We start from the raw sequence: 23,981 nt of genomic DNA on the forward strand, positions 1-23,981 counted from the left end.
TAATAGAATAATGCTGTATTTAAAAAGAAGTATGAAAGAATGGCTTTACACGACGACGGTACTCCGTACAAGTGTTCAAAATATGGTCCGTGCACTGTGATTGCGTTCGAACCCGGCGAATAGCGTGGTTCAAAATTTGGGGAACCGGGAACCGGGACCCGGCCGAACAGTTGAGGGGCACTGGGCCGCTCCGGAGTTGTCACATGCCAATGAGCCGAGAGTGCCTTACGTCTTGAGATAACTTACTTCACCTCGACTACATAGGGGAAGTACCTATCACAAGGCGCGGCGCAGGTACCTTGCGTATAAAAGCAGGCCAACTGTTTGGGAAATATGTCGGAACAGCAAACCAACAGCGCTGCGGCACCTGCCGCTGCTGCTGCTGCTGTCAAGCCAGATGCGACTCTCCCCACCACAACCACTACTCCGGCCGCTACTATCACCACCCAAGCTGTTCAAGATGGGAAGAAAGCGGTAACAGTTGAAGATGTCGCTGACGACGACGACGACGTCCCCGACCCGGATGAAGACGACCTGGATGATCTGGACGGTAAGCTTCATTTACCCCTCACTTCTTCTCACTCCAACCCCGTTCACTAATACCCTCGTCAGACATGCTCGAGGAATTCAACGCCGTCAAACTTGGACCCCCCTCCAAGCCCCCAGCAGCCGCCCCATCCCTAGGCCCAGAACGCCCCCCGGCCAGTGGTGACGGTGGTGACCTTCCCCTGGACGAAGATGAATTCGCCCGCCAGCTCCAAGCAGGCATGGCCGACCTTCTAGGTGAAATGGAGTCCTCCCCCGAGATGCAAGCCCAGTTCGAGTCCATCTTCAAGGAGCTCGGCGCCGCTGCCTCCGCCGCTGCCTCCCCAGATCCCAAATCCCCCTCAGCAGGAGCTGCTGCTGCTGCTGCCCCAACTCCCCCCGTTGTCCCCCCCCCTAATATTCGCCCCCCATCTAGCAGCGGCAGCGGTGCCGGCGGTGCTGAAGCCTCCTTTCAAGAAACCATCCGTCGCACCATGGAGCGGATGCAAACTTCGGGGGAGCAAGCTACTGCTGCTGCCGCCGCGGAGGGATCAGACGACTTCCTTGCGGAGCTCCTCAAGCAAATGCAGGCTGGCGGTGGCGGGCTGGGTGATCTCGGTGGGGAGGGGAGTGAAGAGGAGTTTTCCAAGATGCTCCTAGGTATGATGGAGCAGCTCACCAACAAGGAGATCCTCTACGAGCCGATGAAGGAGCTGCACGACAAGTTCCCCGAATGGCTGGAGAAGAATCGCGACAAGACGTCGGCCGAAGATCTCAAACGATATGAGGAGCAGCAGGGGCTTGTGGCGGAGATTGTGGGCAAGTTTGAGGAGGCGGGGTACAGTGATGAGAAGCCGGCGGATAGGGAGTATATTGTTGATCGGATGCAAAAGGTATGTCTTCATCTAATCGCATCCTGGACGAGGTATGATGCTGACCAAAGGGGAATAGATGCAAGCAAGTGGTCAGCCGCCAGCGGATTTGGTGGGGGATATGCCCTCTACGCAAGACGCGCTCGCCATGCCAGATGAGGGGTGTGCTCCTCAGTAGAGGTTGGGAATCGATACTATCATAGATGGTTGATTTTCAGTTTGTCATGTTCGACCATTTGAAAGAGAGCGAGATTTGTTGTCTTTGAACTGTTGAGCTTGTTAGATATCTAGCGCTGGGCACACATGTTTGTTTTAGTTCATCACCGAAACCCACGGGTTGTACACAAGTATATAGCAGAACAGCATTATGATTCGCAAAGTTCCCCCATCCTGAACGCTGAAGTGCATCAGTCCTCCAGACCCATTCCACTGAGGCATTCCATGGCAAGCACAGGTCTTGCTCTAAACTCAGGGATATAGGTAGGCTGACAGGCAATATTATGACAAAACACTCAAAAGCATTTTCTTTATTGGAGTATCACTTCATTACCTATTATTCGACATCACCACACCACACATTCTACAATCAAAGCGCAGTAACAAATATTTTGATCCGGTATATTTCCCAGTAGCTAGGCTTATCACAGCTGTGTTGTTTGGTATCAAAGACTCTTGAAAAAGGAAAATCCTGTCCCTGTCCCATATCCACCCCTGACACCCACACTCCCTTTCCTTCCCTTACTCATAACATTACCCAGAGATATCCTTCCTACCTCCAATGGGGGGGTATATCATCAAATGCTTCCCCATCGAAATCGTATACACAAGGTGGTATCCCATCACAATCAATAAAATCATTAACCAGTATATATACCCATACTAACGGACATATACTGCGGCCCCGTGGTAGAACGCAGGCCAAAAAGTCAAGAACAAGAACATTAAGACTTGTCTTTATTTAAGCAACAGAGTCCTTCTTCTCATAAGCCTGGGGCTCGGAAGAATTGCCGCCAACATCTCCCTTAGGAAGCATGTTGAGCTCATCTTCTTGGGCATCGAGGCCACGGAATTGGAGCCAGAAGCAGAGACCACCGATGGCGGCGGCAATGGCAACGACTCCATAGTTCCAGACGAGAAGCGGGTCGCCAGCAAGGGGCACCAGTGCGAAGCCGATAGCAGACGAGATGGCGTTCATGAACAGACAGACAGACTGAACCATGGAGCGCATGTTTGCGGGAGCCTTGGAATGGGCATACTCCAAGCTGGTAATGGAGGCCAGAATCTCGGAGAAGGCAATGAGAACGTAAGAGCCGGTCTGGGCCCAGACGCTGATCTCGACATTGGGGCACTTGATTGCCTTGCCGTCAGAGCCAAGCAACTCGGCACCGTCAGGACCAAGCATATTGCCGCTGGCATGGTTGCCGCACTCGCTCTTCTGGTAGAGATAGTACTGAAGAACGCAGGCCCAGATCATGGCGCTGGCAGCAACGAAGTAACCGGCAGCGATACGCTTGATGGGGGTGAAATTGATGCGGAGCTTGCGAAGGGCGGGGAACACAAGGGTATCCATGAGGGGGATCATGATGATCAGAGCGAAGGGGTTCAAGTTGGTCAAGACGTCGTTGGGGACACCGCCGAGCTTCATGGTGGCAGCTTGCGAAATCAAGTTATTGTTGATCTGATTGTAGCAGAGCCAGAAGAGTGGGTACCACATGAACACAGCGCAGGCATTGAAGCCACGGCGAACCTCATCAACCCCTGATTTATGTTAGCTATGGTTCGAAGCAAAAGGTTGAGATGGCGACAAAACTTACAGGCGTCGTTGAAGTCCATCCACTTGGGCTTGTTCTGAATCTTGGAGGGCTTGACGTTCTCCCAGAAGGTACCGTCGTGGAGGTTCTTGTAGGTCTTGACGGGGTTGAGGGACCAGCGGCCCTTGTTGGCGAGGGCGAAGATCTTGAAGGCGCGGCCGAGAACTGAGCCAGCGGGCGGGACACGCTTGTAGCGTCTGCGACCCCAGAGCATAACCAGGGGGCAGAAGCACAACATGATGGTGGGGAGAGTGTAAGAGAGCCAGAAGCCGACATAGTGCTCGCAGTAGACCATGCTGAGCTGACCAGCGAGAGCACCGAGGTTGATGAAGAGGTAGAAGTAGTGGTAGACACGGGAAGCGGTGGCCGCAGGGTCGACGATGACGCGCTCACCAGTCGGCAGGGTGCGAATCACCATTCTCTCGAGATCAAGCTGCTCAACAATCAAGGGGTTGACGTTGGGCTTGAAACCACCGGTACCGACACCCATAGTGATGATGCCGAGAGTGAAGGCAGCGAGCGCACCATTGGGGTTCTTGATGACAGGGGGAAGACCGGAGATGATGAGAAGGATGTGACCGATGATATCGATACCGAGGGCGGCACCGATGGTTCTGTAACGACCGAGCCAGCTGTCGGCAACGTAGGCACCGAACAGAGGCATGGTGTACTGCCAGAAAGCATTAAAGGTCGTCAACGAAAACGAGGTTCTCTGACCCAAGCCGAGGGCACCGGCTTGACCATTCTCGATGTCGTAGCTAGCACCTGTGGTGGAGTTGTCTGGCAGCTTCTGCTGAATGAAGTTGGTGAAGACGGCAGTGGTACCGTAGTAGGAGAAACGCTCGCACAACTCGACGAAGGCGATGGTGTAGATGCTCCAGGGAATCTTGTCGGGGATGCGGCGGAGGGTGTGAAGCTCCTCGTCTGTGGGAGATCTGCCATCGGCGCTGACACCGAGGTCGTCGTCCTCGACTGTGCTGCTGAGGACGGGGGCCAAGCCGGCCGCCTCCTTGTCCTTCACGATGGCCTTGACATCGTCGCTCACGGCGATGCTCGTGGGGTCGGACGCCATGGTGGGCTGTGTGGGAAGCTCTCTCTGAATGGAACACTCAGGTGTTGCCTTGTCTCGTCTTTGGAGAGCGGCCGTAAGGTCGCCGGGTGCCAGGTGAATGGAGAGAGAGAGACTTGAGCCTGCCGTGTCTGAGAAGCGAAGCAGCAGGACGGCAGGTATTATATACGACCCTGCGAGATATATTTTTCACCTTAAGCAACCAGTAGTGTGGCAAGCGAGCACCGCATGGGGTACAACTGCACCTGCTCACCCTGCTGCCCTACCTTCCATGGGTACAATCTGGGGCAAGAGCGACCCGAGGGCTCGAGTGATGGTCGAGTCTCGGCTCTTTCTCTGCATCGTATAGTATTCCCGCTCCCGGAGGTACCAACGGAAGGAACAACGGACCATGGACAGGGAAGGAATGCCCACCTCTGGAAAGTGCTCTGTCTTGGGATGGCTTGCCACCTTCCAAGATTGACCAAGAGCGCCAAGAGATAGATGAACAACGGGTTGCCTGCCGTTTTCCCCTCCAGTCAACCACAACCCGCCCCCTCTTTCGACTAAACGGCAACATGCTACTGGCGATCCCTGGCCTGATATAGAGGGGTGGCATGTACACGAGGGTAATTGCCCCAATTGATCGAATCTAGATGCTGTTTCCGTCGAGCTCTGGTTTCCCCCCACGCATTAGGTACACATTGTGCCAGTCTGGTATGTACTTATTTGTTTTACTTTGCCCACGTCTCAGCACAAGTGCCGACATGCCGAGAAACGCCATGCCGTTCATGTTTGGACGAAGCTTTCTCCCGCGCGCCTCTGCCGCTTGGCTGCGCGCCGCTGAGCGACACGGCGCAAAGACAAGTCGGCACAAGCTCCCGCAGGCGCCTTGGACCGTCTTGGGGGACTGGGGGATGTTGACAAGGGGTCGGGCTTTTGGTGTGAGAGGAACTTCCTAGATCGTCTATGCCCAGCCTCTTGGCACCAATGCCCGCACCGGATCGTGTGGGGACCCACCCGGTGCCTGTCAGCGAAAAATCAACGACATGAGCACCGAGGTGTGGCAACCCTGGAGGGGAACCGGCCGACTACGACCTGATTGCCCCACGGAGAGCCCGCGGGCCGGACCAGACACCGTTATTCGACAAGTTTGAATACTGGAGGATTTAGAGCTCATCCTCACCATCACAAGCGCCGGAGCATCATCTCGGGGGCCTGCTATTGGGTCCGGGAATAGCGATGGCGAGAGGCGTCCCCATACGGCTATATGGGCTGATGGAAAGATCGTCGACGGGGTAGCAGTATACAGCCAAGTACTCCAGTGTCTGAAGTCCTTGGGCGGACGGGACAACGGTTTGCCATGTGATGTCTGTCCTCTCTCATGGGACGAACGTTTCGACACGAGCTTCGAGAACTTTTGCCTCTCATTGTTGATTGGAGCATCAAAAGACCCGAACGTTAGGATGACGGTTCTGCCAATGCGGCTCTGGAAGCTTATTTGTGCATTCGCAGTTATCTCTCGGATTGCGCCATCTGCTCCCTTCCCACGACGATAACCAGTCAGTTCGAGCGAGATACTACGGCCATGGTGCCCCGTGGAGGCTCGACGCCGGGTATGTTTGCTTTTCGGTGTGCGCCGTCGCATCCAGGATTCCTAGGCCATTAGTTTTCCTCCTTCCTAAAGCGTGCTTCAACAACGACACACAGAAACCACCTCGGTCCACCATTGAGAAATCACGAAGAAAAGAGCATTCCAACCGTTGTCCAATGAAATGCTCACATTTCTCCAACAGCGAGGTATTTCTCGGTATTTTTGTATGGTTTAGTCCAATAGCTTCACCTACTCACCGTTCACCGATGAGAGCAGGAGCCACGGAGCATACCTAGTGGTTGGGTGGAACGAGTACTGCGGAACCTGAAAAGTATGAGACAGGGACCTCATGATCAGGGCTGCTTGGCACAGATGGTCTAGGTATGTAACGGATGTCAGATGCGGGTGCTGTTGTTATCAAAAAGCGAGAATGCCACGCTGATGCATCTCTGCCTCTATCTTGTGCTCATGGTGCTGCCATGCAGTCGTTATCTTTTGGGGTAGCTGTTGCTCGTTGCGAGGGTGTGGTAGCGAGAGGGATCGGCTGATACATTGGCAATTACCTCGTCTTGTATGGCTGCCTTCTTCTTTCAGCGGCCGTATAATCGAAGCGTCGGTCACGCAAACAGCATGCGAGTGGTGGTGAGAATGCAACGGCTGAAGTGGTAGGGGGGAGCGGAAAAAAGGCGGGTTGTTACAGTCCAAGTCACCTTCCGCAATAGGAAGTGCCTTTTAGTCACGGTCGATGCTCCTTCGCGACAGCACAGCTGCCAACGGAATAATGGCCTGAGATGACAATCCTCCCGATACTAAAACGTAAAGCTCGCAAAACTATGATTTTTGCGAGTCTCACCTGGGCTTCGATGTCTGCGCCGTGGGACCTACTTTATCTACTCTCGGACATGATACCGAGAAGGATTTATTTTTCGGATTGTGGGGGTTCTGGCAGTGACGTCAGACCTCCAACACAACTCCGAATGCTTCGAGGGTTAGGGTCTATATCGACCCAACATCTGAATTGCATGATCAACAAGTCGGCCCTTTGCAACAGTCACATGCGGTGGATCGAGCCAACGACATTCTTCATCGGTCTGCCACTTCCTACCTTCTCTTCCTAGATATCGCTGCGTTGTTGATGGCAATGCTGTGGCGTTAAGATTCTCGGTTTTTGCAACAGCTTGCCCTTTCAGGTCCTTGCGCATCAAGCCGTCAGCAGGACCTCCAACATGCAAGTTCGGTGGCCCGTCCACTTTGGGCTTGCATCAGACTTATATGCCAAGATGCTTGGAAATAGAACACAAAGCAGCGTCGGCGCTCGGCAGTTGTGCTTTCTTGAGCCGAAGTTCAGGGTTTTCATGGTGGATAAGGTAGGTCTTCTTACCTCGGTGAGCAGCGAGGTGTGGTCAGAAGTCACGAGCTCGCGCTATTGGGCTAACAGTAAAAGGCTTTTGCTAATCAGCAAAATCTGATAGCATGGCATCACTTATTCCTTCTTTTCACCCAGAACGGCAACAGACCACATAGGTACTCACGAACATTGCTACCAGTCTCCATGTCCACATCACCCCAGATCTTCGCATATGCATTATGCACTGCGGCATTGTGCAGTACTTTCCTGGGACTCGGGGATCTTCCGTTACTCAGTCACATCCCACAACCTACTAGCGAAAGCGAAAAACCCCAGACCAAACAGCTAAAATTCACCGTGGCATTCCCTCAGAAACTCAGGTTCCTGCCCATGAAGCCAAGACAGCTCGAGAATATTCTTGACAAACGCCAAGTATTCGAGATAATGAAGCTTGTCCTGTCGAACCCAGGCCCATCCTCGCCGGCGTTGGAGTCACAACCCTGATCCATGAGCTCGCAGTAGAACAGGGGTGCCGGTACCTGCACGAGGAACATGAGATGGCCAGAGAGAACTCCGCCAAGGCTACATACGCTTTCTCTAGAGCTCGGGATAACCTCTGTTCTTTGCTTGCTTGCTTCGATCCTTGCCTGCGCTTTGCTCTTCTTTGCCAAGATGACATGACTCTTTCTTTGCAGCTGCTTTATAGGAACTTGCCGAGAAAGCTCCATCATGTGAAAAGTCATGGGGAGAACTGAGGTGACTGGTGACGATCAAGGATGGGTAAAGCTTTAGCTGACACGTGAGCCATGGAGAAATTACTGATCGGACATATGCCTATCGCGAGAGTTCCAGATCATGACACAACGACCCCATATTCCAACAAGGTGCCTCTAGTATATAAAATCGTTACCTCTCATCCAGAAGGCAGAAGCCTGTGTTCGAGCACTGACATGAAGCCCGGGTATTCACGGCTTATTATCAGGCAATAACAGGTAGCATGGCATTCACATTGAGATTTGTCCTTGCTGATCTTTCATACCCATCTGATGATCTGATGGGTAGTTTATCCAGCGTTAGTTCATCGAAACTTCTTTTCGTGCTCGGCTTCAACTACAGCCAGGATTTTTACCTGCGAGGATAGCATCGATCCTTGTCATGCCTTTGCTCGGTCTCACGCTCATTCCATTCCCATCGAAGCCATCAGGCCGTGCGAGTGTGTCGAGTAGCTGCGAAGACATAAAGGGGGGGTTATCAGTCAACATCCTGTTCAACATCCTTAGCCATTCCAGCTTAGAGGTTTCATCAGCCGTTGACTTTCAGAGTGGCTGGTTGTTGGGATGACACTGTCCAAACCTTCCCCTCCCCCGTCTGTGCTCTGGTTTAAGTCATCTTTATTTGAGAGAGCGTCTGTCACCTGGCTGACCGTGGAATGCAGGGCATTCTTTCTCATGTATCTGTTCTCATACTATAGCTCCAATGTTCGTTCTCTGATCGTTGCCACGTTGTCACCAGGACAGTGAAGCAGTGAAGGTGGACGGGCTGTCAGTAAAACGCAGGGCACTTTGAAGTCAAGAAATATGTACCTGTTCCCATGCAATCACTGGCGAGTCTGTGGGTTGGGGGTTGGGGAAAAGACATATGGCAGTCAAGGCGTTAACATAGGGCCTCGTTGTCAGGTTGTTCCCGAGGAGATGCTATGCATCTTGGGCGTGGCCAAGACGAGCAGACTGTCAGTGCGGGTACGTTGATCTGACAGTTCTGACAACTCGGACAAGCACGGCCGAATGGGCTTCATTCAAGGTAGGAATTGTGGGCGTCTTTGATGGTCATGTTTGTAGAAATCACAGAGGAGGTCGGGAGAATGGCAGATCTAGGTAGCCTTGTATGAGAGAGAAGCACAGGGATATTTTCAGCAGAGCATGGGGAGTTTTGATTTTGATATTCTCCAAGTGTCCTCAGTCTAGGCCCTCCCATCTCTTCAACATGCCAAAGAAGCCATGTGTTCCTCTCTCGGATACAAAACGACATTACATGGAGTGTGTCGAGGTAACGAACCTGTACTTCACATCTTTCCGACCTGTACAATATCCTGCCACGCGTCTTTCGGAGCATCCGGGGTTCGTACTGTTGGGGTAAGCCCGCGTTTCCAGTGCTCGAGCTTTTCGATGCGGTCCTCTAGCTGAAAATGCACCTAACCGTTAGCTACCAAAGCACGTCTTGCCTAAGGTAAGTGCATGGATATGCATCACCCAGTCACTTGCAAGGCAAGTGGTGGGTTTCGGAGCAGACTGGGGCGGTCGTTGTCGTAAAAAAAAGAATTATTCACCCACCTTCGGAAGTGAATGTGGGAGCCAATGTTCGACTGCGGATAACCTGTTCGCTGTGTTTTTGTCCCTCTTCAGCCTGTCCGTCTCCTTTTTCGCTCTCCCGATTCTATCCTTCGCCAAAGCCTCCCGGAATTTTTTGTTGAAATCGTCCCTCTCCCTCTCCCTTCTGTCCTGGCTTCTCTTCCTCTTGTAGACATCGACCCCGATGCCGAGTAGCATAGAAAAGAGGACAAAACCTGGCAGGTAGGGTCTGACGGATTCAAACATCTTGGAAATGTATATTTGAAAGGAGTGTGTATGGATGCCTGGTGTGCCGGGATAGCAATGACAACGACTGAGCGAATTGGTTGGGCAGTTTGTGGGCATGCGGGAAATAAGTTTGACGGTGGCAGGATAAATATAGATAAGGCTTGAAGGGAAAGAGAGTAGATTTTGGGGGTGAAAATTGAATGGTGACCTGCATTGGTTGAAGTTAAATCGCGTTGGTGGCTTGGAAAAACACCCCATCCCGCGAGGTATCACAATCTGAACGAAAGAAACAAGACTGACATGGAATGACCGCCTGGAAAATAATCAACACGGTACTCGACTGTTGTTCGAGGCTCCCTGACCATCTTGAGGGCCTTATTTTCGAGTAGCAACCTCCTCTTCAAATACATGGCATGGGCACGCACATGGAAACTATCACTGCGAACAGTGGCGCAATGTAAACAACGACGTGTATGCCAGGCGGGCAGACATTCTGGATCTCACAATCGGTTTTGAAACAAGAATGGGGAAGGGTTCATGTCCAGTCAGAATTCCATATGTTCCACAAATCAAACTAGGCCGGTGTTTCGCTTCAGGGCTTACAAAATTTCTGTTTGCCCTACCAGCGTCATGAAACACTGAATTGGCGTGCGAGTTATTCATTGTCGGTCTCACCTAATAAGCACTCACTTTTCACAAGTCACCAAGCCATGTTTTGTAAGGCTGAAGCCAGATTCGTTGCGGATGATTTCCATCGCAGCAACTCATTCCGAGTTTGAGCAGCCCAAGGAGGTGACACGAAGCCATAAAATCGGGGCTCATTATGACTGGGAAGACTGGGATGATATCCCCACTCGGCAACCCAGGTGCAGGAAGAAATCTGTAACACAGAGAGCGGACATCAACTAGGCGTGACCTGTACTGTCAGCCGGGCAAGCGCAGAAAAACTTCGGCCAACGACAGAGGCTTCGGACTGAGAAAGCGAAAGTTGTATTTCTGGAAGATGTCTGCATCCTGAATATCTGAGATCTGGGAAGAGAGCAGCAATGAATAAGGCGTGTTGGTGAGTTCTATTCTTAACAAGCCAGTGCGTAGGCGGCAGTGTTGTAGGTAGAGCGAACTAGAAGGCTCTTCGAAACCGACCAGCTGAGACGCGTACACAGTAGAGTCCACAATGAAACTATTGACAGACGAAGCTTTGCTGACCTGGTCGGGAGAGGCCGTGAAGGGGCGAGGAAGCTTGGGTCCGGCACTGTGTGTACGTACCTGATCTAAAGATTCTCTAGTGACGGGGTGGATCTTCAAGCTGGAGTTGCTGGAGGCCGGTTTAAGATGGCCTGAGACAGTTACTACCCTCAGAAAGGCTTGTCTTTGTTGGTCTGACCCGAGACGTTGGAAACGGCCCAGGTTCTTGTGGCCCAGCGGGTTGTTGGGCTGCTACTTTCCCCGCCCCCATAAGCAACAGCTCTCCCGGTCTGAGGTGAGCGAGTCCCGGATTCCACTTGAGTCCAGAACTTTGCTGCGTTGCAACGGTCTGAAGCTTATTAAGTGGGGCGTTTCTATGTTACGTCAGCGCCCAGGCACACCCGTTGGCGGGGTGTGACCAACAACCTTCACCCACTGACAGGTTTATCACGATTATAGACAAATATTTCGAAGTCGTTTTCGACCAATGCCTTTCTCATTCAGGAACGCAGCATTGAAAACCACAGGGCTCATCATGTTGATCCGTGCTTACAAGTGTTTAGTAACGGATCTCCGTCCAGTGTTTCTGGCCACACTCGCCATGCTCCAAACCCGTCGGCTAGGAAACTGTCACGGGCCGTTGGGATGAGCTTTTCGCAGGGCTCAGACTTGGACTCATCCGATGAACTCACCCCTGGCCTTAGCTCACCGGCCTCCTTCGAAGAATGTCCCCTCGCAGCCTCTAGGCTAGCGTTGGTGGTCGGTCTGCAAGACCACCGACCTGCCGCCTAGATGGGGACCTGCTTCTTCTACGCCGATCTCACAAGGCGCGTTCCTCATAGCACACACAGTACCGTCAACAAGCTTCCAGCTGGCTGGGTGATGTTGCCGCTCGATCTTTTTTCTTCTCAATTTCCTTCTGACGTATGATCTCGTCTTCTTTAATCAGAGATATATTTCTCCGACACTTCTGGCCACTTTCGTTTGTGACACGCAGGTTGCATCTCTCGTTTGCATACCTTACCTATTTGACCCTTCACACCACACTCACTTCAATCTTTGTTTCATTGCACCTTGATTTCAAAGTATAGCAGACACCTACCATCGAACCATGGGGCCGCCCTCCTTCCTTATGAGGAGCAAATCTGACGATTCCTTCTTGAGCATACTTTCCACCAAAGAGGAGAAGTCGCTTCTTCCAGCGCCAGTACACCGAAAACCAAAAATCAGAGTACGAACGCTTCTAGGCCATTGCTTATATCGTAGGGTGATATTATGGACTGCCGGCATTCTATTTCTCTTATGCTTAGCGCTTTCATCACCAGGGGGTCGCCAACGCCGCCAAAGGCTGATGGAGTTGGTGGACTTGAGCCATCAGGATGTGAGAAGCAGCGGTGGTGAGGGTGAAGCACCAACAGTTTCCAAGGACACAGAGGGTGTGATTATTGTGGGCTCCGCGGGAGATGCGCCACAGGTTCAAGTTCAGGGGGAGCACATGCCGACCTGGTTGCGATTTAGACAGTGAGTACTCCCAGGAACAGAGGAAACATGTTGATCGCGACTTGGCGCTAACGTTCCACCAGCCTTGACGGTTTCTTCAATGGTCTCAAAGCCCTAGTGCCAGCAAATGAACACATACCGGAGTATCCCAGGAAGCCGGGTGAGGCGTCACCGTTCCCACTCACGCTATCTTACACCGGCTTGCCGACCCCGACGCCCTACATATCTCAACCTGACTATGAATCGCCGGAATACATCTCCCAGTACCACGCCGTTGAAAAATGTTACCTCGACAAGGAACGGAGGATTCCGGTTCCCGATCTGTATGCTTACAATGGCGTTGTCCAAGGCCAGCCAGAACCCGCCATGGGCTCACGCAACTTACTGGGACTTCGTGACGATGTTTGCTTTGACAGATTTGGTCGATACGGGCCTTATGGCCTTGGATATAGCTTTGACGAGGGAGGTGCATTTGTTGGCACTGACACAGAGCAGGAAGGCAGCAGTACGGTTTGGGAAAAGACGGGCAAAATTAACTATGAAAACATGGACTGGGGCGATGCCCAGACGCGCTGCTACGAATCGAACAAGAAGCGCTTCGCCGACCCAGCAGCACCAACAAAAACTGCAGCAGTTTCAGGCCAATTTCATCAACGGTCATTTTTGCGCAACGAGCGGCAGAAGATCCCCCGGACGGCCGTGGTCATCAGGGCCTATGTTGGGTTTCAGTGGACGCAACACAACATCTTGAACTTCCGGGCCCTGATATCTGAACTGGCGCTCAAATCCGGCGGCGAATACGCCGTACACTTCCTCCTCCACGTGCGCAACAATAACGAGGCCATCTGGGCCGACCCCATGACGGCCCAGCGCATCCTGGACGAGAACATTCCCCAAGAGTTCCACGGTCTCTGCACGCTATGGTCGGAAGCCCAAATGCGCCTCTACTACCCAGGAAAGTTTGGGGGCAGCTTCCAGAACCCCAGCGGTGGTGATATTCATGGTGTTTACCGCAGCGCCCATTTCCCTCTGCAGCACTTCGCCATGCAGCACCCCGAGTATGAATACTTTTGGAACTGGGAACTCGACATGCGCTGGTTAGGGAATTACTATGAGCTCTTTGATCGCCTCAGTGCCTGGGCCAAGGAACAGCCCCGTAACGAACTGTGGGAGCGCTCTGCCAAATACTACATCCCTTCCTACCACGGCTCTTGGGAGAACTTTACCTCCTTGGTGCATAATGAGACCTTGAACAGCGGACGCGAGGCCACCTACGGCCCAGTTCAGTTCCCCGGCCGCCAACCCCTCCGATCAGAGCTCCGAGGCGAGAGCTTCATGCCCTCCAATTGCGATCCAAACGACAAATCCGACACCAAGTGCGGCAAAGGCGAAGAAGCCGATCTCATCACTCTGAACCCGCTATTCGACACGGAACACTCGGGCTGGGTCTTTTCAACGGATGTCACAGGATATAAGCGCTCCTTGCCTCTGCCTCCGAGAAGATGTAGCATCATCACCGCTAGCCGGCTCTCCCGTAGATTGCTGAACACCATGCACGAGGAGACCTGGAGACTAAAGCACACCATGTTTGCCGAGATGTACCCCGCCACTATGGCACTTCACCACGGGTTGAAGGCCGTCTATGCCCCTCATCCTGTTTACTTGGACCGAGAGTGGGAGATTGAAGCGATTGACAAGGCTTTCAACGGCGGGAGGGATCACACTGCTGGCGGGCACGGTTCTCCGTTTGACTTGAACAACGAGCATAATCACAAGGGGAGCAGCTGGTACTACAATAGTGAGTTTGCCGGCTTGCTTTGGAGGAGGTGGTTGGGGTATGCGCAGTTTGATGGCCGGGGAAGGAATGGTGGACGGTCAGGGGAAGGGCAATTGAGGGGTGGGAAAGAGGAAGAGGAGAGGGCGGCTGGGACGGGTAGGTTGTGCTTGAGGAGCATGTTGGTTCATCCTATCAAGTGGGAGCATCCTAGTGAGCTGGATTGAGTTCCCAAAGCAGCATGTTTGGAGTCTTTTTTTTGATAAGGCGGGGAAGGGAGTGGCGAAGGGCTGGCTGAACCTTTGCTGTTGGAATATCCGGTAATAAGGGCTGCATAATTGGGTGGACAGGTGGCATAAAAGTAGCATTTTTTGCGGTCGTGTTTGATAATGTATATGCTTCTTTCTTTCTTTTGTTAACAAGCTAGCCTTAGTTTTGATGGCATTGAAGCAATGTTTTCTTCCAATCGTGAAGTTGTCTAAGCAGCAGTGCTAGTGTTACAGTCTGATATCTGGGTCGGGTTGCGGCCGGCCGCCGCCATGAATGGTCGGGGCCGCCTTGTGTCTCGGGAGATATAAAATTGGCCTTGTTGCTGTTGGCAGGCAGGCAAAGGCACAGAACGGTTGACATGTTTCAGGCCTCATAATGCACGATGCTTTTCAAATTAAATTTAGTGATAGATGAGGGCGGCAAAATGGAAGGCAAACTTTTCAAAGAAAAGAAATTTCTTGATGTTGCACAAAACCTGGATCACCAAGTACTTATACGATATGCAGAGTCCCTATGACAAAGATCAAGAGATATGCACCTCCGGCTGGGTCCCGTCAGCGGCGGCCCCGGAGGTCGGTGGTTCTTTCACCCCTGTCAGAATCCAAACCCAAACCCCTTCCGGAGCTCCCCCACGCTTTTCTGGTTCGCTGACGGCAGTGGGTGACAGCCGAGTTGTCAGTGCGAACGGACGGGGAAGAGAAAGGCTGGATGGGATGGATGGCACGGATGCAATGGGAGTGGTCATGTGCTCAATTAACGCCCGTATGATGTGCATATTCGGTTAGCTGTGGGATCACCAGGAGAGAAGAGGTTTTTTTTTTGCTCCCGTTGAAGGTTTGCTGAATGGATGGATGGATCATGGTGAGGCTTTTGAAAGTTTTAAGTCTTTGGTCGGATGATGACCCCCCCGCTTTCTTCCAGGGCGATTGGAACCGTGGGGTAAGCCTCTGGGGAGCGGCGAATGGGGTTGGGTAACGGTGTTAGTAGTGATTGCTCTAAAAAGATGAACAGATGGTGAACAGACAGATGAAGGCGTCTCCGGACTGTGAATAGAGATTGTCCGGCCGAAGCCGAGTCCGTTGGGTTTGTCATTGCTTGTCTCGAAGATATTGGCACATGTCAGATACCGAAACCCAATGATGGATATGGCTGCAGTGCTTCGTCATTGTGGACCCTGCTACCACTTTAACACTTTCGACTTGCCTTCCTCCACTGTTTTCAATCCACAGTGACATCGACATCGATTTCAAGGGAACACAGCATCAGGGGCATCCATCGAGGTGCAAGGTGACGCACAACAAAGAAGACCACCCCACCGGGTGTTCGCCCAAAGGGCACACGGGACGAGGTTGGCGCAAGGCTGAAGACGCCCTCATATCCAGCTGAGGAAAACTAGATACAGATAGATAATGCATTCTATGACTGAGGCTTATCTGCTGCACCTTGGTGGTTTAGTGGCTGCTTTTTTTTCGATGACCCCGTGATCGCAGTGTTGGGACTCCCAATTTCGGACCCTCCTTGCTCCCCTGGTCGGCGGACAGGGCAGCTGTGGCACACCCACCTGCATCCGCGCCTGCAGCATAACCACCTCCACCTCCTGCCCGCACACTCCTCAACACCCAACGTAAAGGCCGCCTTGTCTGAGACTCAACCCTCTCTCAGCAACGCCCCAGCTTTTCTTCACATCATCTTCCAACCTTATCTCCTTTTCCTCTTTTTTCTTGTTTCCTTAGCCTCTCTGGGATAGAACAGACAGACGACGACAATCGAGCGAGTTCCTGCAGCAGACGGCAGCACTCAATCTGTTGTTTTAGCGTTCAGCCACTCGCATCAGAGCCCGAAGCACAAGCCAGCCCGTCCTTGTTTGCCAGAGCTCCCCCTACCTCACCTTACCTCACTCCTTTCAGCAGCAGCTTGACTTCGTCTTTTGCTCCCGTCCTCTGTAATCCCTCGAGTCCCCGATCCTCAAACAACGACTGCCATCATGCCTATCATCCCGACCACAGAGATTACACCACCTGCCCCGCCACCGGGCCCTCCCCGAAGCCGGGGCTCGACCGACGAGGGCGTTTTCGACGATGCCAGGACCTACTACACCGCCGATGAGCGCCATCTGAACACCCGGGCGGGTGCCAGAACCCGCACCTACTCACAGGTATTTTCTGCTTGTGCTCATGGAGATGATTAGTGTGGCTGACCAGCATTGGGCTGCAACAGAACAGCTTGTTCAAGCAAATGGAGCGGATGGGTCTGAAGGAGCCTTACCGGAGAGGCAGTCATGGTGAGTATTCTGATATTCCACAATTTTCGAAACACATTACGAGCTGGTGCTGACAATGCTGTCTCAGACGAATCCACCATTCCACATTCTCGTCGATTCCTTATTCAAGTCGAACCTACTCTACAGAGCTTGCAGTCACAGGAGGATACCGATGGGAACATGCAAATCACCATTGAGGACAATGGTCCCAAGGTTCTTACACTCCGCACTGCGGCGTCTAATGGGCACAACAGATTCGATATTCGAGGTACATACATGTTGTCCAACCTGCTCCAGGAGCTCTCTCTCGCCAAAGAGTACGGCCGCAAGCAGATTATCCTCGATGAGGCCCGCCTGAACGAGAACCCTGTCAACCGTCTTTCGCGAATGATTCGTGATCACTTTTGGGAGGGACTCACTCGCCGCATTGATGCCTCCAGCATTGAGATTGCGGCGCGGGATCCCAAGGACTGGACAGACGACCCGAGGCCACGCATCTACGTTCCCCGGGGCGCTCCTGAGCAATACGAATACTACACCAAGGTGGCAGAGGAGAGGCCTGAGCTCCGGCTCGATGTGCAGCTCCTGCCAGAGAAGATTACCCCTGAGCTGGTTCGGGATATGAATTCCAAGCCCGGTCTGCTCGCGGTCGACATGGAGGAGGAAGTCGATCCCAAAACTGGAAAGAAGACGCTCAAGGGCCGGCCATTCGTCGTGCCAGGAGGTCGCTTCAACGAGCTTTACGGCTGGGACAGCTACATGGAGTCTCTGGGTCTGCTGGTGCACGACAAGGTCGACTTGGCCAAGTCTATGGTACAGAACTTTTGCTTTTGCATCAAGCACTACGGCAAAATTCTCAATGCCACCCGATCCTACTACCTCTGCCGGTCACAACCTCCTTTCCTGACCGACATGGCGCTCCGGGTGTACGACAAGATCAAGCACGAGCCAGGTGCTCTGGAGTTCCTCCGGACGTCTATCTTGGCCGCCATCAAGGAGTATCACAGCGTATGGGTGGCTGAGCCGCGTTTAGACCCCGTCACAGGTCTTTCACGGTACAGGCCCGAGGGTCTTGGTGTTCCTCCTGAGACGGAGGCTGGCCATTTCGTTCATATTTTGGAGCCCTACGTCGAGAAACATGGCTGCACCTTTGAGGAGTTTGTTGAGGGGTACAACAATGGCAAGATCAAGGAACCCGAGCTCGACAACTACTTTATGCACGATCGTGCTGTCCGTGAGTCGGGCCACGATACGACTTACCGTTTTGAGGGTTGCTGTGCCGACCTTGCCACGATCGACTTGAACTCTCTCCTCTTCAAATACGAAACGGACATTGCGCGCACCATCCGAAATGTGTTCCACGACAAGCTTGTCATTCCTGCTGAGTATTGCGTGGGCAATATGGAGCCCAACCACGTCGAGGCGTCTGCTATCTGGGACCGCCGCGCCAAGCGGAGAAAGTTGGCCATTGACAAGTACCTTTGGAACGAGCAGGAGGGTATGTACTTTGACTACGACACTGCGAACCGCAAGCAGTGCTCGTACGAAAGCGCAACGACATTTTGGGCACTGTGGGCTGGTGTTGCCAGCCCCAAGCAGGCCGCAGCCATGGTCACCAAAGCCCTTCCCAAGTTCGAGGCTGTGGGTGGGTTGCTGTCCGGTACTGAGGAGAGTCGTGGTGAAATTGGCCTGGAGCGACCTAACAGACAATGGGATTATCCCTATGGCTGGGCGCCACAGCAGATTTTGGCGTGGACGGGGTTGTATCGGTACAGCTTCACAGAAGAGGCCGAGAGACTGGCGTACAAGTGGCTGTTCATGATTACAAAGGCGTTTGTTGACTTCAATGGGGTGGTGGTGGAGAAGTACGACGTGACAAGGCCTATTGATCCGCACAGAGTGGACGCCGAGTATGGAAATCAGGGGCTAGACTTTAAGGGTGTTGCCAAGGAGGGGTGAGTTCTGATTCTTCCATGTTGGGGTGCTGAGTATAATGACTAACACAATGATTAGATTCGGCTGGGTCAACGCGAGTTATGTGTACGGCCTGCAGATTGTCAATGCTCACATGCGGAGAGCCCTGGGAACGCTCACGCCGTATGAGACTTTTATCAGGGCCGTGGAGGAGAATAGGGCAAAAGCATTGGCGGAGTTGGTGTAAATTCTTTAACTGTCAACAATAAGAATGGAAAGAGAGAAGGGAGCAATGGATGGGTTTTGGGGAAGAGAAAAGACGACTAGAAATTGTAGAAAGTTGCATACCTATCCTAAAATGAAGATATCCCAGAAGAGACCACCGGTATTGGCAGAGTGGCGATGATCCAGCAAGGGTTTTGGTTGTGGTCGGTGAAATGATGAGAATGGAGGCATGATGGCAAGTGTGAGAGGGCATGAGACAGCCTGGTGGACAGTGAAGTGGATGTTAGCTGAGGGTCCAAGGTGCTTTGCACAATGCCAACGCCTAAAGTTATTTCAAAGGGTATTGCTTCCTAAAGAGAGCTTGATGGTATAGTAGGGGTGTTATGTGAAACGGACATTGAAGATGTATTCAAGCCTCTCGAAGAGGTCTTCTTGTCAGGATATATTGTGAGCTTGATAGTTTCTATCTTTCAAAAGCTTCCTCTAAGTCATTTCACATCTCTCTCTTGTTTGCTCGGTGCTTTACCTTTATAGCTCCTATCTAGCTATATGTAGACACCTTGCGGCCTCCACTCTGTCCAGATGCACCATGGCCTCTTCATCTTCCATCCCATCATTATAAAGATATCATTTGCAGCCGCCGACGAAATTTACATGATCGATGACAGCCAGAGATGATTTTGACCCCAGCCGCTCAACACTTCATCTAACGTGATCCACCATCGAGCGGGACACCCCATCGACCGGGACACTTTTTCTCCCACTATAACCACCCAACTTCAATTCGCGTTTTCTCTATCACAACAATGTCCGACAGCTTGCCAGAAAATCGAGTCCTTTTAGCGATCAATGCGATTCGATCAACACCGCGCTTGAGCATCCGACGCGCCGCAGAAATATACAACGTGCCCAAGTCCACAATTGCTGCGAGAATGAAGGGCCGAGTTGCGAAGTTCGACAGTTACAACGCACGTTCGAATTTGACTACGATAGAAGAGGAGGTGATTGTTCAATATGTACTCGACCGAGATTCGCGAGGGTTTTCGCCCCGGATTGTCGACGTGGGTGATATGGCCAATCTCCTGCTTCGGAAACGCGGTGCGCGACAGGTCGGAAAGAACTGGCCAGACCGCTTCGTTACCCGACGTCCAGAGTTAAAGACGCGTTTTAATCGCGTCTATGACTATCAAAGAGGCCTCTGTGAAGATCCTGCAATTATCGAGCCATGGTTCCGACTGGTTGCCAACATGCGTGCGAAATACGGCATCCTCGACTGCGACTTCTACAACTTCGACGAGACGGGCTTTATGATGGGCATGATACGGCCAGGGATGGTGGTCACGCGCTCCGATCGGGTCGGCAAACCAAAGGCTATTCAGCCGGGCAATCGAGAATGGGCGACAGCGATTTGCACTATTGCTGGCGACGGGTATGTGGTGCCGCCTTTCTTGGTGGTGAAGGGCCGTTTCCACCTCGCCAGCTGGTACTCCGAACATCAGATACCTGACGACTGGGCCGTCGCAACAACAACCAACGGATGGACAGATAATAAGACTGCTCTGGAATGGCTGCAGCATTTTGATGAGCACACTAAACACCGTCGGAGGGGTGTATATCGGATGCTGGTGCTCGACGGCCATGAGAGCCATGTTAACGCCGAATTCGAGGACTATTGCAAGGAGAATAACATTGTCACCATTTGTCTGCCTTCCCATTCCTCGCATCTTACCCAGCCTCTCGATGTGGGTTGTTATAGCGTCCTAAAGAAGATGTACGGTGCTGAAATCGAGCACTTCATCAAAGCCCGGATCACGCATATCACGAAGCCCGAGTTCTTCCTTGCGTTCAAAGCCGCCTTCAGCCGGACTTTCACCCAAGAAAACGTTCTCGGGGGTTTTCGGGGGTCTGGACTTATCCCCTACGACCCGCAGGCCGTCCTTTCGAAGCTAGATGTCAAGTTGCGGACACCAACCCCCTGGGACCCCTGATGGGCCACCAACACCTTGGTTCTTTAAGACGCCCAAGACTACCAACGAAGCCCTCTCGCAGTCTACCCTTATTAAAGTTCGGATTGCAAGACATCAGTCGAGCTCTCCGACTCCGATTTTAGCTGCTGTTGATCAGCTTTCGAAAGGAATGCAGGTATTTTCCCATCAGGTGACCCTTTTACAAGCCGAGGTACGGACACTTCAGGAGGCCAACGAAGCACTTTCCAAGCGCCGGAGGGCCAAACGGACGCGTCTCCAAGATGGAGGGGCCATTAATGGAAGCCAGGCTAGGGATATAATGGCAGAGAAGGGCGTAGTTGAAGCGGAAGGACGCGTCGAAAGCGGAAATGAAGGGTCGTCAAAGAGGCGTCGGATGGGTTCGCGGCACTGTGGCATCTGCCGCAAGACTGGCCACAATGCAAGGACATGCCCAGAGGCTGGGGAAACAGATGCTTCAAGTGATGCTGAGTAGCTGCAATTGATTTGATTAGTGTTTTATGGGATTTTAGAGTTTGTTGTGGTTGTGGTCTGGAAAAGTGTCCCGGTCGATGGGGTGTCCCGCTCGATGGTGGATCACGTTAAGCTTTTATTAACTTATCCGTTATAGCGATTCCAGCCGTTCGTTGCCTCGGCGACTGTGGACGAAAATGTAAATATGCCCCCTTTTCGTTTTTCGATTGCAGGCGATGAGCTGCGATTGCGGACGATAAGCTTACGATACAATGATGCCCTCCCCGTTATTCTCACGCTTTTGGCTGCGGAGAATTAATAGATTCGGTTGCAGCCGCTTCAGCAGCAAGAGCATTATGGCATCAAGACAACACACCCAGTGAAATGCAACAAAGAGTTTGAAGAAACTCTTGACGGATGCTAGTATTAACCTTACTTAGGTGGCTTTCCTAAAGACAATTCTACTGCTCCTGCCTCTTCGATTTTGCCAGATGAATTTCGTCTGCAGCTGCTTAGCTGTCAGGTTGACGGCAAAGGGAAGAGGAAAGGAAGAGACATCAAGAAAACACAGCCGGAGACTTCCCTTTTCTTCTCCGATTGATGAGAGTTAATATTTCGATTGCAGCCGCTGGTGTTTCGGTTGCAGCCGCTGATGTCCCTAGATAATAAATAAAACTGGGATGAAGGACTATCTACTGTGGTATTCGGGACCGCACGCTCTCGATCGAGTGAGATTGCTGCTACCGCAGTCGAGGGCAGACGAAAAGGATGTGATGCTGCTGATGAACAACGCTAGCGCATAGGGAGAAGCAAACCTAGGGCAGTTACCTTACTCATGGAGCAGGATAGTCGGCCAAGAAGAAAAGAAGGATGTGGTATTGTTCGGGTCGGTGAACTGGAAATCAAGAGTGGGAGAGGTCTCTGATAGAGTACTCTGGTCCACAAAGTCGCTCGAGTGGAATTGCTGCTGTTGCGCTCGAGAGCAAACGATGATGAATAATGCTAGAGCGAGGAAGGGGAGCGGGTGAGAGTATGGGGAGGGGGGGGTTGTATTCCAGTGCCCAACGCCACATTCCAGAGCATATAGTGAGTGATCTTTAATGGACTTATCTTTGCAAAATAAAAAACATAAGTTGGTCCGCTGTTAAACATTGGTATTTAAATATGGTGAACCACTATACTTTATAAAGTTATCCAAGCCCTTATCATTTTAACCGTTTACAGATGTTTTTGCATATTTACTTAACTATTTCCAGACGTTATGCATATTTAGTTAACTGTTTTTATACGTTTTACACATATTATTTAGCCATTCACAAATGCCTGTCATATTTACTTAACCCGTTTGCTGGCGTTTTGCATATTTGGTCAGCTGTTTGGAGACGTTTCATATTTATTTAGCTAACTGTTTGGAGCTGCTTAACATTCATTTGGGAATTATTTTAAATAAAAATTTCAGTGCGTCTGCTAATGCTTTTTTTTTCGTCTCGAGCCGCTTAGTTATTCATCTAAGCTTATATTATGCTTTCTTCTTTAAGCATCTAAGCAGACACACTTTGACGATGGCATCAGCTTTTCTTTCTAAGCTCAATATTGAACATGTTAGTTTGGATAATCTCATATTTTTAAAATGATATAGAATTGATGTCTATCAACAGCTCGCTGCTATTTGCAAAATAGCGTAGTAAATACAAAAGTAAATACAACGACGAAAGGCCTTATGTCGCAAGTATTCAAGTCATAATGCAGAGAATTATCCATAGGCTCATAGATCTAAGATTGAAGCTTTGAAATGGTTTTTGCAAAATCCCAAGGATAAACAGCATTTTCAAGAGCTTCAAACTGCAAATATAAAGGACACAAGATATGTGACGATATGTAGAAGATATACCAGCAAGCTTCTCTGGAGGAGATAAGCTATGGAGCATAGTAAAGTTGGACTTGTAAATAAGACTCTGTTGTTTTGTTATTGCTTCTAGTAAAAAAAGTTCAAATCTAGAAGATATATCACCCACATGTGAAAAAAATGGAAAAAATGAAAAAGGTCTTGAACAGACCTCTGGAAAAAGCTATTGCTGTCACGGTCAGAAAATCGATTACTGCTGTGAAGAAAAATAGCTATTACTACGGACGTTTTCGCGATAGGTAGAAGCGCGGATGCATTCGTTGATATGGTTGCTCACTATTAAGTCAAAATTAACTTGCGATATGTTTGTGAATAAGATGCTTCTGGTATTTCCAAATAAAGTAAAACAAGATAAGCGATTTAGGTGCGGTGTTGCTTTTGCCTCGTTCGTGGCCCAAACACTCATTGCCGTCTCGGGCACCTCCATTGGGTGCGCAGGCGAAGAATGTATCTCCCGCAGTAACTGCATTCGGCCCTGAAACCAAAAGCAGTCTCGCTAGGAGAAGGGCGGTAACCAGATTGTCTCACGTAAAGTTCACCATTACATAAGACAATTACTCCATTGTCATGAACTGTGATGCTCACAGTAAAAAGCCGGTGAAGGTCTGACCCATACAGGTAAGCAGCTCCAGGTTAAAAAGAGCAACCTCATCTGAAGGGGTTCATCTCCCCAAGGTTGAACCTTGTACCTCGACACAACAGAAGGCGGTAGAGCAGATACCTAGGCGTTCATTT

At 51.3% G+C, this 23,981-nt stretch overlaps 5 protein-coding genes across 5 annotated transcripts; 3 read left to right on the top strand and 2 right to left on the bottom strand.

Annotated features, from left to right (window-relative positions):
* Positions 1-333: 333 nt before the first annotated feature.
* Positions 334-1,793, top strand: PEX19 (Peroxisome chaperone and import receptor; the record flags this gene model as incomplete). Its single annotated transcript, XM_062887913.1, has 3 exons — positions 334-550; positions 613-1,418; positions 1,477-1,793. 3 exons carry the CDS (start codon positions 334-336, stop codon positions 1,573-1,575), a joined length of 1,122 nt encoding a protein of 373 aa, XP_062746090.1. The 3' UTR covers positions 1,576-1,793.
* A 113-nt stretch (positions 1,794-1,906) lies between these two features.
* On the bottom strand, positions 1,907-6,684 carry QC762_210110 (uncharacterized protein). The gene is made up of 3 exons (XM_062887914.1): positions 6,040-6,684; positions 3,212-5,913; positions 1,907-3,155 (listed from the first exon to the last, which is right to left on the bottom strand). Exons 2-3 carry the CDS (start codon positions 4,278-4,280, stop codon positions 2,356-2,358), a joined length of 1,869 nt encoding a protein of 622 aa, XP_062746091.1. The 5' UTR covers positions 4,281-5,913; positions 6,040-6,684; the 3' UTR covers positions 1,907-2,355.
* Positions 6,685-9,115: 2,431 nt separating this feature from the next.
* QC762_0042580 (uncharacterized protein) lies at positions 9,116-10,187 on the bottom strand. The gene is made up of 3 exons (XM_062883384.1): positions 10,075-10,187; positions 9,529-9,982; positions 9,116-9,377 (listed from the first exon to the last, which is right to left on the bottom strand). Exons 1-3 carry the CDS (start codon positions 10,182-10,184, stop codon positions 9,261-9,263), a joined length of 681 nt encoding a protein of 226 aa, XP_062746092.1. The 5' UTR covers positions 10,185-10,187; the 3' UTR covers positions 9,116-9,260.
* A 1,209-nt stretch (positions 10,188-11,396) lies between these two features.
* QC762_210120 (uncharacterized protein) lies at positions 11,397-14,699 on the top strand. Its single transcript, XM_062887915.1, has 2 exons — positions 11,397-12,480; positions 12,543-14,699. Exons 1-2 carry the CDS (start codon positions 12,071-12,073, stop codon positions 14,458-14,460), a joined length of 2,328 nt encoding a protein of 775 aa, XP_062746093.1. The 5' UTR covers positions 11,397-12,070; the 3' UTR covers positions 14,461-14,699.
* Positions 14,700-15,926: 1,227 nt separating this feature from the next.
* Positions 15,927-19,308, top strand: NTH1_3 (alpha,alpha-trehalase nth1). The gene is made up of 4 exons (XM_062887916.1): positions 15,927-16,658; positions 16,721-16,784; positions 16,852-18,718; positions 18,777-19,308. Exons 1-4 carry the CDS (start codon positions 16,488-16,490, stop codon positions 18,922-18,924), a joined length of 2,250 nt encoding a protein of 749 aa, XP_062746094.1. The 5' UTR covers positions 15,927-16,487; the 3' UTR covers positions 18,925-19,308.
* The last annotated feature ends 4,673 nt before the right edge of the window (positions 19,309-23,981 follow it).

Source organism: Podospora pseudocomata (assembly GCF_035222375.1).
Source record: "Podospora pseudocomata strain CBS 415.72m chromosome 2 map unlocalized CBS415.72m_2.2, whole genome shotgun sequence".
NCBI classification, from domain to species: Eukaryota; Fungi; Ascomycota; class Sordariomycetes; order Sordariales; family Podosporaceae; genus Podospora; species Podospora pseudocomata.